This window comes from Neoarius graeffei, chromosome 27 (genome assembly GCF_027579695.1).
Source record: "Neoarius graeffei isolate fNeoGra1 chromosome 27, fNeoGra1.pri, whole genome shotgun sequence".
NCBI classification, from domain to species: domain Eukaryota; kingdom Metazoa; phylum Chordata; class Actinopteri; order Siluriformes; family Ariidae; genus Neoarius; species Neoarius graeffei.
The window spans coordinates 27,214,392-27,228,312 of NC_083595.1; the positions used below are offsets into that span (position 1 = coordinate 27,214,392).

General features: G+C 39.7%; 1 protein-coding gene across 1 annotated transcript in view; it reads right to left on the reverse strand.

The window, feature by feature from the left end:
• Window positions 1-13,921, reverse strand: part of piezo1 (piezo-type mechanosensitive ion channel component 1) — a 353,209-nt gene that overhangs the window by 161,908 nt on the left and 177,380 nt on the right. The window contains exon 3 of the mRNA XM_060911720.1: window positions 4,461-4,583. Coding sequence (XP_060767703.1) covers window positions 4,461-4,583 — 123 coding nt within the window. The remainder of the gene's footprint in view (window positions 1-4,460; window positions 4,584-13,921) is intronic.

The window sequence follows — 13,921 nt, forward strand, 5'->3', positions numbered from 1 at the left end:
TATCTGCTACACCACATGCATTACGACTCTTCTCTGTCCTGGCACACAGGTGGAGCAATGAACTTCCTCTGGCTGTCCTAACAGCTGGCTGAAGACTTACAGTGGTGCTTGAAAGTGCCAAAAATATTATACTTGGACATTTATTTATTGAGGAAAATAATCCAATATTACATATCTGTGAGTGGCAAAAGTATGTGAACCCCTAGCAGTTAATTTGAAAGTGAAATTAGTGTCAGGTGTTTTCAATCAGTGGGATGACAATCAGGTGTGAGTGGGCACCCTGTTTTATTTAAAGAACAGGGATCTATCAAAGTCTGATCTTCACAACACATGTTTGTGGAAGTGTATCATGGCACGAACAAAGGAGATTTCTGAGGACCTCAGAAAAAGCGTTGTTGATGCTCATCAGGCTGGAAAAGGTTACAAAACCATCTCTAAAGAGTTTGGACTCCACCAATCCACAGTCAGACAGATTGTGTACAAATGGAGGAAATTCAAGACCATTGTTACCCTCCCCAGGAGTGGTCGATCAACAAAGATCACTCCAAGAGCAAGGCGTGTAGTAGTCGGCAAGGTCACAAAGGACCCCAGGGTAACTTCTAAGCAACTGAAGGCCTCTCTCACACTGGCTAATGTTCATGAGTCCACCATCAGGAGAACACTGAACAACAATGGTGTGCATGGCAGGGTTGCAAGGGGAAAGCCACTGCTCTCCAAAAAGAACATTGCTGCTCATCTGCAGTTTGCTAAAGATCATGTGGACAAGCCAGAAGGCTATTGGGAAAATATTTTGTGGACAGATGAGACCAAAATAGAACTTTTTGGTTTAAATGAGAAGCATTATGTTTAGAGAAAGGAAAACACTGCATTCCAGCATAAGAACCTTATCCCATCTGTGAAACATGGTGGTGGTAGTATCATGGTTTGGGCCTGTTTTGCTGCATCTGGGCCAGGACAGCTTGCCATCATTGATGGAACAATGACTTCTGAATTATACCAGCGAATTCTAAAGGAAAATGTCAGGACATCTGTCCATGAACTGAATCTCAAGAGAAGCTGGGTCATGCAGCAAGACAACAACCCTAAGCACACAAGTCGTTCTACCAAAGAATGGTTAAAGAAGAATAAAGTTCATGTTTTGGAATGGCCAAGTCAAAGTCCTGACCTTAATCCAATCGAAATGTTGTGGAAGGACCTGAAGCGAGCAGTTCATGTGAGGAAACCCACTAACATCCCAGAGTTGAAGCTGTTCTGTATGGAGGAATGGGCTAAAATTCCTCCAAGCCGGTGTGCAGGACTGATCAACAGTTACCAGAAATGTTTAGTTGCAGTTATTGCTGCACAAGGGGGTCACGCCAGATACTGAAAGCAAATGTACACATACTTTTGCCACTCACAGATATGTAATATTGGATCATTTTCCTCAATAAATAAATAAATGACCAAGTATAATATTTTTGTCTCATTTGTTTAACTGGGTTCTCTTCATTTACGTTTAGGACTTGTGTGAAAATCTGATGTTTGAGGTTTTTGCAGAAATATAGAAAATTCGAAAGGGTTCACAAGCTTTCAAGCACCACTGTACCTCCTCACCAAGCCTTTGAATCAGCACTTATTTCATTAAAACAGGATAAAGCAGCTAGAGATAATGAGATGAGAATGAGATGAGAAAACAAAACAAAAAAAATCTCCCTCAACATGTTTTCTTTTCTTGCTGTAATAACTTCCCTGGAGGAAAAAAAAAAAACTTGATTGTCTTTATCCTGGATTTGCACTAGCATGAGGATAGAAGTGCTCTGGAAGAGACTTACAAGTTGATAAATGTCAACGGAAATGTAAACGTGTGCCGCAACACCAGATGATAATTGCTAAAATATGTCATGTGAGTATTGTATACTGACTCTCCGGGGTCAACCTGCTGAGTCAGATTGGTTCAACACGATGCCTATCCATCTTTAAAAGGTGTGGCAGGATGTAAATGATATCTAAAAATTGGTTTCTGTGTCTCATTCAATTGTTTCTGGATTTTTTTAGACCGGATGTTAGGAAAGGCTTTATATAAATTGAATCTGAATGCATCATGACTGTGGGAATTGCCTGTTCAATTCAATTCAAATGACAGATATTTGCATGTCGGTTTAGACCCGTGATGAGCAAGCCTGAGGTCACAGCAGCAAGAAGAACTCCCTGAGAAGACATAAGGACGAAACCTTGAGAGGAGCCAGACACCAGACGGTGGCAATATAAAAAATAGAGTTTATAACTGCAAAAGAGTTCAGTATGAGGACAGGCTTTATGATTACAGCAGACGTTTACTACTATCCAGACTGTCTCAGCATCCTTGTCATCATCGGCTGTCCATCGCTAGTGATGATGACAGCTTCATTAGGATGCACAGAAACGCAGATGGGCCATGAGGCCCACACCAGAGCGACAGAGTCACCCACAGCAGCGGCACAAACGACCTGGCCAAGCCGCCATGGAATGCCTGGCCTTGTGAGCTCTCACATACTATTTTCCTCTCCTAACGAGGCACCTTGCACAGTAAGGGAAGACAAATGATGTTTTGCCCTCATCGTGCTGTCTCTCTGGACCTCCATGAGACAGTGCCACAGACCTGACGGGTATGGAACTTGCCCTGCAGTGACAACTGACTTGCCGAGTGATGCCATCCATTGGCCATTTGAGTGGCTCTTCCGCAAGCCACTCAAGGTGGTGTGCCATTGACCCTGTTCGGTACATTGCACCGAAAAGCGCCCTGCTGCCAGCGCCTTATTGGTGATGTACTATTTAACCCATAGCTGGAACCCAGGCAGGTACTACCACTACGGGTCAGAGCGGACCTGGGAGCAATGGTGATTAAGTTGTAACTCCACTTTCCCCAATACTCAAGTCCTCCTGGACCTGAGACTCACCACCGGTTGCAGTTTACCCAGGAAAACTGAAAAGGAAGCTTTGGAACAGCCATAAAATAACACTGAAAACCAAGTTAAAAGTCTTCAGAGCAGTAGTCTTAACAGCTTTACTGTATTCTATTGACACAGCGACCCTGCATCAAAGGCACATAAGAAAACTCACAAACGTTTAAATAAGGCATCTAACACAATCCACTGGTCTGATCAAGTCCCAAACACCAATGTGCTAAGAAGAGCCAAGATGTCAAGTGTGGAAGCCATGGTTATCTCATCACAACTACGATGGGGTAAGAATGGAGGAAAGCAGGCTAATAAAAAAGGTTTTACAGTATATGGAGAACTTTGCAAAGGGAAAGGGAATGCAGGGGGTCAAAAATCGCGATACAAAGGTGTAATGAAAAGACACCTTAAATGAATAGACTGTGAAATGAACAATTGGGAGCAGAAAGCCAGAGACAGATACAATTGGAAAAAGATTGTGAAAGAATCAGTTAAAAAAGTTGAGGAGAAAAGGGAGGAGGAATATTGGAGAAAACACAAATCATGTCACGGGCAGTTGGTGTCAAATATTGTATGTGAAAGATGCGTTCACAACTTTATTTCGAATGCAGGGAAAGCAGCTCATAAGCGAGCAAACAAATGCTAAACACCTCTTAGTCGTCATCAGACACAATGGACTGCCATATACCGTACTACTATCAGTACTTCTACTACTACTACTAATAATAATAATAATATTAATAATAATAATAACAATAACAACAAGATAGAGACTGTGACAAAAGTCACAGTAATTGGCGCTAGCTGTTTCAAACCGGGACGTCTGGTCACCGTACCCTATAGATGTGGAACGGTAAGAGACAGAGAATGACGTTTAGTGAGAAAAAGTTGCGCCCTGCTGCCCTGAACAAAATAAAACGAGTGCTCTGAGAGCACAATAGCCCCCGCTACAATATATTGAAAACAGAATTGCAATATGCATATTACTGTCTTGTAACAAAGCCTTTTTGCCAAGTTTCGTGAAATTCCTCCAAAAATTGTGAGAGGAGTTGATTTCAGAAGGTGAGAACCCTTTCCGGGACGGATGGACATCGCCACGACATAATCCCCCTTTGGGCCTTTTGGCCAGCGGGGGGATAAAAACTGATTGAAAAAAAAATCATGAAAATTGACAGTTATAAGTGATCGAAACAAATCCTGTTTTTCATGGGTCATTCCAGATCAGTGATCCAGATCAGCACCAAAAGTCATAGCAATGTCATTCAGCCTAGAGGTGTTCTTCATGTGGAATTTGGTGAGGATTGGTTGAAAACTGAGGGAGAAATAGCATCCTAAAACATAATAATAATAATAATAATAATAATAATAAAAGTAGAAAGATCCTGAGTGAGAGAAACAATTCGCCCAGCGCTGCTAGTGCAAATTAATAATAATAATGGGGGGAAAAAAGAGAGAGCAAATGGATCAAGACTAAAACAATCCTTATACACCACTGAACAACGCCCTCCTCATTCCAGGAGTCAGACGTGAGTGCTGTTTACTCACAGTTATGTCCCAGGGCATCATCCAGGCCAGGCACTGTGTAGAGACAGATCTGGAAACAGACATGAGCGAGCAGGAACAGTAGACTAGTGCTGAACAAAGCAATGACGAGTCGTCCTGTGTGTCCTATAAAGACAAACAGAAACAGGAGGAATTCTGTGAGTCAGGAAAACAAACATGTAAAATCTAAACTCTGAGGCAATCCCTGTGTCCGAAATCACTCACTCGTTCACTACTCCCTACTCGCTATATAGGGAATTACCATATAGAGGACTATATAGTGAGCTCACTGGTAAAATGGAGGGAAAAAAAACAAAAAAACAAAAACACTTTCGGACACTACTCTGCCGCACTGTTATGCTCCCACTTGGGCAAATTATCAATAAAAATTCAATTTTGTATCACTGCTATGCAGATGACACCCAAATTTATTTCGCTCTATCACCTAATGATTATGCCTCCCTTGAATGTCTCTACCAGTGTATCGATCAAATCAATAGCTGGATGTCACAAAATTTTCTTCAGCTGAACACAGATAAAACAGAAGTAATTCTATTTGGAAAAAAAGATGAAAGACTCAAGATTACCACTATTCTTGACACAAAAGGGATGAAAACTAAAGAAATGGTTAAAAATCTTGGTGTTTTCATTGACAGCGAGCTAAACTTTGACAGTCACATGAAAGCAATCACTAAAACGGCATTTTATCACCTAAAAAACATTTCCAAACTAAGAGGACTTATGTCAAAAAATGATCTGGAAAAACTAATACATGCCTTCATCTCTAGTAGGGTTGATTACTGCAATGCCCTTTTCACAGGCCTGCCAAAAAAGACCATCAAACGACTTCAGCTGGTTCAAAATGCAGCGGCGAGGGTTCTCACACGAACAAAAAGAACAGAGCACATTACTCCAATTCTAAGGTCCCTTCACTGGCTTCCAGTAAGCTACAGAACTGACTTTAAAACATTGCTGCTGGTGTACAAATCTCTAAATGGTACAGGGCCCAATTTCCTCTCTGATATGTTGCAGCGGCCTAACCCAATCAGATCTACCAGATCAAAACAGAAAAATTTACTATTAAAACCAGTTGTTAAAACAAAGTATGGTGAAGCAGCTTTTAGCTACTATGCAGTACAGCTATGGAACCAACTGCCAGAGGACATTAAAAATGCTCCTGCTGTTGGCAGTTTTAAATCTAGGTTAAAGACCAAGCTGTTTTCAGATGCTTTCTGTTAAATAATTAATATTGTCTTCTTTTTTTTTTTATAATTTTTACTTTCTCTGCAGGTTTTAAATTTACTTTAATTTTAACTTTATTCTATTTTATTCTTTATTCTATTCTGCTGGTTTCTTTTTTTTCTCCTCCTATTTCTACTTTATTTTATTATTTTATTTCTACTATTGTTTAATTCTTATTCTTTTCTTTTAATTCTTTTAATTAATTGTTTTAGAATAAAAATAAAATTATTTTATTTCTCTAGTGTTTACTGTTTTTGTTTTTACTTCTGTAAAGCACATTGAACTGCCATTGTGTATGAAATGTGCTATATAAATAAACTTGCCTTGCCTTGCCTATTTACGTCATTACTGTCGCACAATTAAAATGTGCCAGATCAGTCGGCTGGTGGGTTTCCAAAATAATAAATACATGTATGTATTTCTGTGATAAATCCATATTATACTGAGCATATTTCCTACATTAATAAATACAAAGTACTTTGTGTCTGCTGCATCTTTCAGTTCTTTTAAATCAAGGCTGAATACTTTCTTCTTCGCCGCTGCCTTTTATTAAATCAAATTGAGGCTTTTGATTAATTCCTCGCTCCGCACTCTAACTTTTATTCTTGTATTTGATCTGTCTTACTCTATTTTAGCTTATTTTCTATTCTTTTACTATTTTTAATTGTACTTGAATGTCCGTTTATAATGTGTTTCTTCCTCTGTCCATTCACCCTTAACACGCTTTTTTTTTTTCAGTGTGACCGCAATGCATGATGCCTGGTTAGTGACCATCATTTGTTCACTACTTTTCATGATGCACTGTGGGATGAGTCCACTATATAGGGTGTAATAATTCTCACTATACATTCGGACAGCACTACAAAATATAGTCCACTATACAGTGAGTAGTGAGTGATTTCGGACACGGGGAATACAACCCCGATTCCAAAAAAGTTGGGACAAAGTACAAATTGTAAATAAAAACGGAATGCAATGATGTGGACGTTTCAAAATTCCATATTTTATTCAGAATAGAACATAGATGACATATCAAATATTTAAACTGAGAAAATGTATCATTTAAAGAGAAAAATTAGGTGATTTTAAATTTCATGACAACAACACATCTCAAAAAAGTTGGGACAAGGCCATGTTTCCCACTGTGAGACATCCCCTTTTCTCTTTACAACAGTCTGTAAACGTCTGGGGACTGAGGAGACAAGTTGCTCAAGTTTAGGGATAGGAATGTTAACCCATTCTTGTCTAATGTAGAATTCTAGTTGCTCAACTGTCTTTGGTCTTTTTTGTCATATCTTCCATTTTATGATGTGCCAAATGTTTTCTATGGGTGAAAGATCTGGACTGCAGGCTGGCCAGTTCAGTACCCGGACCCTTCTTCTACGCAGCCATGATGCTGTAATTGATGCAGTGTGTGGTTTGGCATTGTCATGTTGGAAAATGCAAGATGTCGTCTGGATGGGAGCATATGTTGCTCTAGAACTTGGATATACCTTTCAGCATTGATGGTGTCTTTCCAGATGTGTAAGCTGCCCATGCCACACGCACTAATGCAACCCCATACCATCAGAGATGCAGGCTTCTGAACTGAGTGCCGATGATAACTCGGGTCGTCCTTCTCCTCTTTAGTCCGAATGACACGGCGTCCCTGATTTCCATAAAGAATTTCAAATTTTGATTCGTCTGACCACAGAACAGTTTTCCACTTTGCCACAGTCCATTTTAAATGAGCCTTGGCCCAGAGAAGACGTCTGCGCTTCTGGATCATGTTTAGATACGGCTTCTTCTTTGAACTATAGAGTTTTAGCTGGCAACGGCGGATGGCACGGTGAATTGTGTTCACAGATAATGTTCTCTGGAAATATTCCTGAGCCCATTTTGTGATTTCCAATACAGAAGCATGCCTGTATGTGATGCAGTGCCATCTAAGGGCCCAAAGATCACGGCACCCAGTTTGGTTTTCCGGCCTTGACCCTTACGCACAAAGATTCTTCCAGATTCTCTGAATCTTTTGATGAGATTATGCACTGTAGATGACGATATGTTCAAACTCTTTGCAATTTTACACTGTCGAACTCCTTTCTGATATTGCTCCACTATTTGTCAGCACAGAATTAGGGGGATTGGTGATCCTCTTCCCATCTTTACTTCTGAGAGCCGCTGCCACTCCAAGATGCTCTTTTTATACCCAGTCATGTTAATGACCTATTGCCAATTGACCTAATAAGTTGCAGTTTGGTCCTCCAGCTGTTCCTTTTTTGTACCTTTAACTTTTCCAGCCTCTTATTGCCCCGTCCCAACTTTTTTGAGATGTGTTGCTGTCATGAAATTTCAAATGAGCCAATATTTGGCATGAAATTTCAAAATGTCTCACTTTCGACATTTGATATGATGTCTATGTTCTATTGTGAATCCAATATCAGTTTTTGAGATTTGTAAATTATTGCATTCCGTTTTTATTTACAATTTGTATTTTGTCCCAACTTTTTTGGAATCGGGGTTGTATGAATGCACAGCAAAAATGAAAGACGAGAATGTTTTCAGTTAATCCATGAAAAAAAATATTCAAGTGCAGACAGACAGAGAGGCAGGGCTGGGATTTGAGTTTACAACAGGCCATTATACGCTCAGTTAAGGCCACAGCTGGTAAAAGGTCGTCTTAGTAATAACTTCACACGCAGGAATGGAGCATAACTGCGAAATTCAACAAAATAACAAGAAAAACACAGGGTTACCCAGACAACGCCAGAGTCGTCTGAGCCACCCGGCGATCCTCTGTGGTTAAAGATATAAGAATCAGCAGCAGGTCTTGTCCTGCAGTATCTAATGTATAGTTACATGCCTACAAAGCCATTGGTTTCTATTACAGACTAAATACCAGTCAGTCAGGGACTACATTTTTACGGGCATGCTTTGCTTCATGGCCAGAGGAAACCTCTCATTTTATGGCTCATTTAGGCAGCAGTCAGAATCCCCAGTTAAAAGCAGATCCAAGGCCGAGCAAAGTGCGTGTTAATTTATACAGTGCCTGAGGCTCCTAAATATTGGAATCACTCCTGTGTCCTGAGAGTAGAGTGCACAAAGGGCTCACTCCTCAATCCTGAAGTCCTGTAGGTGGAGAGAGAGTGTCTTCATCACACCTCACCAAACTCATATAGCTCAGTTTTCCTGCAGGAATATTGGCAGTTTGGTTGTCTGTAATCCAGCGTTTCCTCTTTTTCATCCAGAAGCTTTTCATGATGAGAAATGCAATGAAGCGACAGGTCCTCTTTTTTTTCCACAATAGGTTAATTGTCATTTTCTTATTTTCTCCCCACAAGACACATACAGTAACACAGTAACAATATAACATTTTGACCAAAGATACATACATTATATCTAGTACACATATATACCGGTACGCTCTCTCCCACACACACACACACACACACACACACACACCCCCCCCTTTCATCATCTTTAAATAAAACAAAAAAAATTATATTTTTCCCCTCCCTTTACAATTTCTTTTTCCGGTAAAGCCAATATTTCCATCTGTAATAATGTTCATGTATGGTTCCCAAAGCTGAATAAAGTCCTTCTGCTTGCCCTTAGCAATACAAGTTAGTCTCTCCAGCCCGATACAGGTAGATAACTCCTATATCCACATTCCCATTGATGGAAGCAATAACTTGGGGTGTGAGCCAAAATCGCTATCCAGGGCGAACAGCCTGAAAATGACCAATCCAAGATGGCCACCGGTATTACGGTATTATTATTGTGTTACTCTTCATGTTCCTGACCCTGGTTTATTTGACACATAAACAATAATAATGTGATGTTAAAAGTTGTATTGTTGGCTGTTAAACATTTACAGTGGATATAAAAAGTGTACACACCCCGTTAAAGTGCATATCACGGGTAAATTCAGGAGCAAGATCAATGTAATTCTCCTATTTTATATTAAACTTTGGTCAAATATCTGTAACATTCTGCATTCTCTGCAATTATTTTACCTTGCGCAATACCAGAAAAATTCAGTTGAAATCAAGCCATTTGAGGTGAATTGGTCCACCTCTGAAAAAACTTGGCATTTGAATTTCCCGGGAAACATTGATTTTCGTGACGTCGCATGCAGGACGCCTCCCTCTGAATCCTACATCAGCGCTGGTTTTTTTATGAGAAAACGACCTGGTGGTTTTCTGCAAATTTCTTCAACGTTATCACATAATTATTAAAATGGTTAACAGATGTATTGCAGGAGGGTGTAGCAACACCAATCTTGATGGGATTAGTACTCATCGTTTTCCAAAAGACCGGACAATGAGAGAGAAATGGGAGCGCTTGGGCTACACAGGCTGTGCACTGAAACCGTGCAAAGCTCTCTCAGCCTGCTGGCACTTCCGCAGGTGATGTCACGAATCTGGCTCCAGACTCCCTTGGGATTTTTCCAGACACGTTTTGTTATTTTATTTTTTTCTGCTGTAGACAGATGGCCTTGTGCAAAATTACTGTTCTGGATGAGTGTGTAAAGGAACATACTTTCATATTAAAAAACAAAAAATAAAACCAAATTGGTCCAGAATATGCCCGTTAAAATGACAGGTTTTTCTGATGTAAAAAAAATGAGATAAATAATTTCAAAACTTTTCCCACCTTTAATGTGACCTATAACCTGTACAATTCAATTGAAAAACAAACAAATCTGTTAGGGGGGAAAAACATCAAAAAATAAAAAATGCACAATAAGCTGGTTGCATAAGTGTGCACACCCTTAAACTAATACTTTGTTGAAGCACCTTTTGATTTAATTACAGCATTCAGTCTTTTTGGGTTCACACCAACCATCAATTAAAATGAATCTGATTAACCCCAAATAAAGTTCAGCCATTTACTCAGTTGCTCCTCCAGCAAAAGCCAGGGTTCACAGAGAGCTTACAAAGCATCAGAGGGATCTCACTGTTGAAAGGTATCAGTCAGGAGAAGGGTACAAAAACATTTCCACAGCATTAGATATACCATGGAGCACAGTGAAGACAGTCATCAAGAAGTGGAGAAAATATGGGACAACAGTGGCATTACTGAGAACTGGACGTCCCTCCAAAATTGATGAAAAGACGATGAAAACTGGTCAGGGAGGCTGCCGAGAGGCCTACAGCAACACTGAAGGAGCTGCAGGAACTTCTGGCAAGTACTGGTTGTGTACTACTTGTGATAACAATCTCCCGTATTCTCCATATGTCTGGACTATGAAAGCATGTGGGAAAATGTGTTATGGTCTGATGAAACCAAGTTTGAACTTTTTGGCCACAATTCCAAAAGGTATGTTTCGTGCAAAAACAACACTGCACATCACCAAAAGAACCCCATACCCACGGTGAAGCATGGTGGTGGCAGCATCATGTTTTGGGGTTGTTTTTCTTCAGCTGGAACAGGGGCTTTAGTCAAGGTGGAGGGAATTATGAACAGTTCTAAATACCAGTCAATTTTGGCCCAAAACCTTCAGGTGTCTGCTAGAAAGCTGAAGATGAAGAGGAATTTCATCTTTCAACACGACAATGACCCCAAAAAAAGTTTTGGAATTTCCCAACAACAGTCCAGACCTAAATCCAGTTGAAAGTCTGTGGGGTGACCTGAAGAGGGCTGTGCACAAGAGATGCCCTCGGAATCTGACAGATTTGGAGCGCTTTTGCAAGGAAGAGTGGGTAAATATTGCCAAGTCTAGATGTGGCAGGCTGATAGACTCCAACCCAAAAAGACTGAATGCTGTAATTAAATCAAAAGGTGCTTCAACAAAATATTAGTTTAAGGGTGTGCACACTTATGCAACCAGCTTATTGTACTTTTTTTTAATGGTTTTCCCCCCTAACAGATTTGTTTTTCAATTGAATTGTACAGGTTATAGATCACATTAAAGGTGGGAAAAGTTTTGAAATTATTTATCATGGTCTCATTGTTTTTGTTTTGTTTTTTTACATAAGAAAAACCTGTCATTTCAACAGGGTGTGCACACTTTTTATATCCACTGTAGGCTCTCAAGATATTGCTGCCTACTAAAGTAATAAGTTTTGTTTTGTATTTTTCACTTTAAGTTAACATTCCATTGATCAGTTGTAAACATACATCTTCCGATGCTGCCTCTGGACACATCCTCAGTGACGTTCATGGAATCATTGGTTATTTCAGGTCTTTCAACATCATACTACTCCAGGTGACCCAGCCAGGGCTGATCAGACCCCAGCTTGGGTCCAGGTGGCTAGCTACTGGCTCCATGACTCTCCTCTTTTGAGCCACAGCCACCTTGAGGCTCCCTTTGCCCGTTGGTAATACTGCAGACGGCTCTCCTTTTCCTCTCTCCTACGATGCCCAGCTTGCTAAAGGCTCTGACTAGGGAACGAGCTGCAAATCCTCTGCACCCTACTTCCACTGGGAGACACCTTGCTTTCCATCCAGCCTGCTGACAGGTGTTAACCAGCTCCGTGTACTTTGAGAGCTTCCTTTCGAAAGCTTTTTCCAAGCAATCTTCCCATGGAACTGTCAGCTCCAGCATCACAGCTTGCTTGATTGACTCAGACACTAGGACAATGTCTGGTCGCATGGTGGTGGCTGCGATGTGATCATAATAGTATGATTAATATAAAGAAATTGTATTTTCAGTCAAATGCTTGCTTTCTTAAACTCTCTGACCCTGAACTAGGGTTGTTGTTGTTTTTTTTTCATGTTTTCTGTGAAACTGCCATTTTGGCCAATTTCTGGTGTTTTTTTTTTTACCTTGCCCTTGACCATAGCTTGTTCCCTTTTCCTTTGATCATGAAAATGATGTCACTAATGGATTCCCCATACCCATAAACCCATAAAATGAGGTATTGCACATACTTCTGTGGTGAGTGATTCAAAAATTGATATTTTCAATATGGCTACCGGCAGCCATCTCGGATTGGTAATTTTCAGCATGTTCGCCCCAGATAGCGATTTTTGGCACACATCCCAAGTTGTCCCTTGGGTTCAAATTAGTCTATAACAGTTGAGTTCTCCTCTCCTAAATTATGTGCATGCGGATCTAACCCAGGTCCTCTACTAAGCATAGTGCAATAACTCTCCTGGCTTGAAGAAGTCCAAAGTCCAGAAGTTTAGTTTGCTTCAAGGTTTCTACAAAGTCTTTTAGATATATTCTAAGCACACAGAGTTTGGCATTTAAAGGGACTTTGGTATTAAACATCTCTGACAAACATTTTACAACATCCTTCCAGAAGTTGTGGATTTTTGGACAATCCCACAGACAGTGAAATAGAGGACCTTTCTCATCCAAACATTTAGTGCAAACATCTGGAATATTCGCAGACATATGATGCAATTTGACAGGAGTTATGTATATTCTCATTCACCACTTATATTGGAGTAATTTGAATCTTGTATTTATTGTCTGGTTTTTTGCTTTCAAACAAGCATCATTCCAATCCAACTCATCAATGTTTTCTTTTATATCCATTTTCCAGGGGTTCAATTTATCAAGTGTTGTTTCAGTGCTATATGAGCCATTCCACCGAATCGGTGCCATTTCCGTCCCTAGAAAATTATATGTATAAATGCACATAAAAATGTACTTTAAAATACATTTCCTTATTACGCAGAATGTCCTGCACATTGATCTGATTTCAAATTTAAGATATATAATTGTAAGGATTAATAAAAACTACCTAAAACAGTGAAAAATAGCATGTGTTACCTTTCCCCGCACTCTGACTTTATACTTAACTATGAAATATTATGATTAAAATCCTTCAGAAACAGTATTTCTTTTGCACTGTTGTGTGACTTCATATCCTATCCATGGTTTAAATCTATTTTTTTCATAAGAAATCCACAATATCTTAGTTAAAATACACATTTTAGTCGTGTCCCTGGGTTTTCACTCAGTCCTGTTACCCAAACATATTACCCCATCTGACAAATTTGGAACATTCCATAAATCACATGCTCAACAGGAAATTACATCAGTTGTGTCTTCTGAAGGCCATGGGAAGACCAAAAGTTAGTTCTCTCATTTACTTTTCTGTATAGTTGATGATTTTTTTTAACTTTGACTGATAAGGTCAATGTCAACATACTGTCCTGTTACTTAAAATATTTCTTAGATGATATTTGTTTATTTTAAAAATACAGATTTTTGGTAAATCACTAGAATGTGCCAAGTGTGGCCATGCTATTAGCGATGACGCCATGTGGCTTAATTCCATGTATTA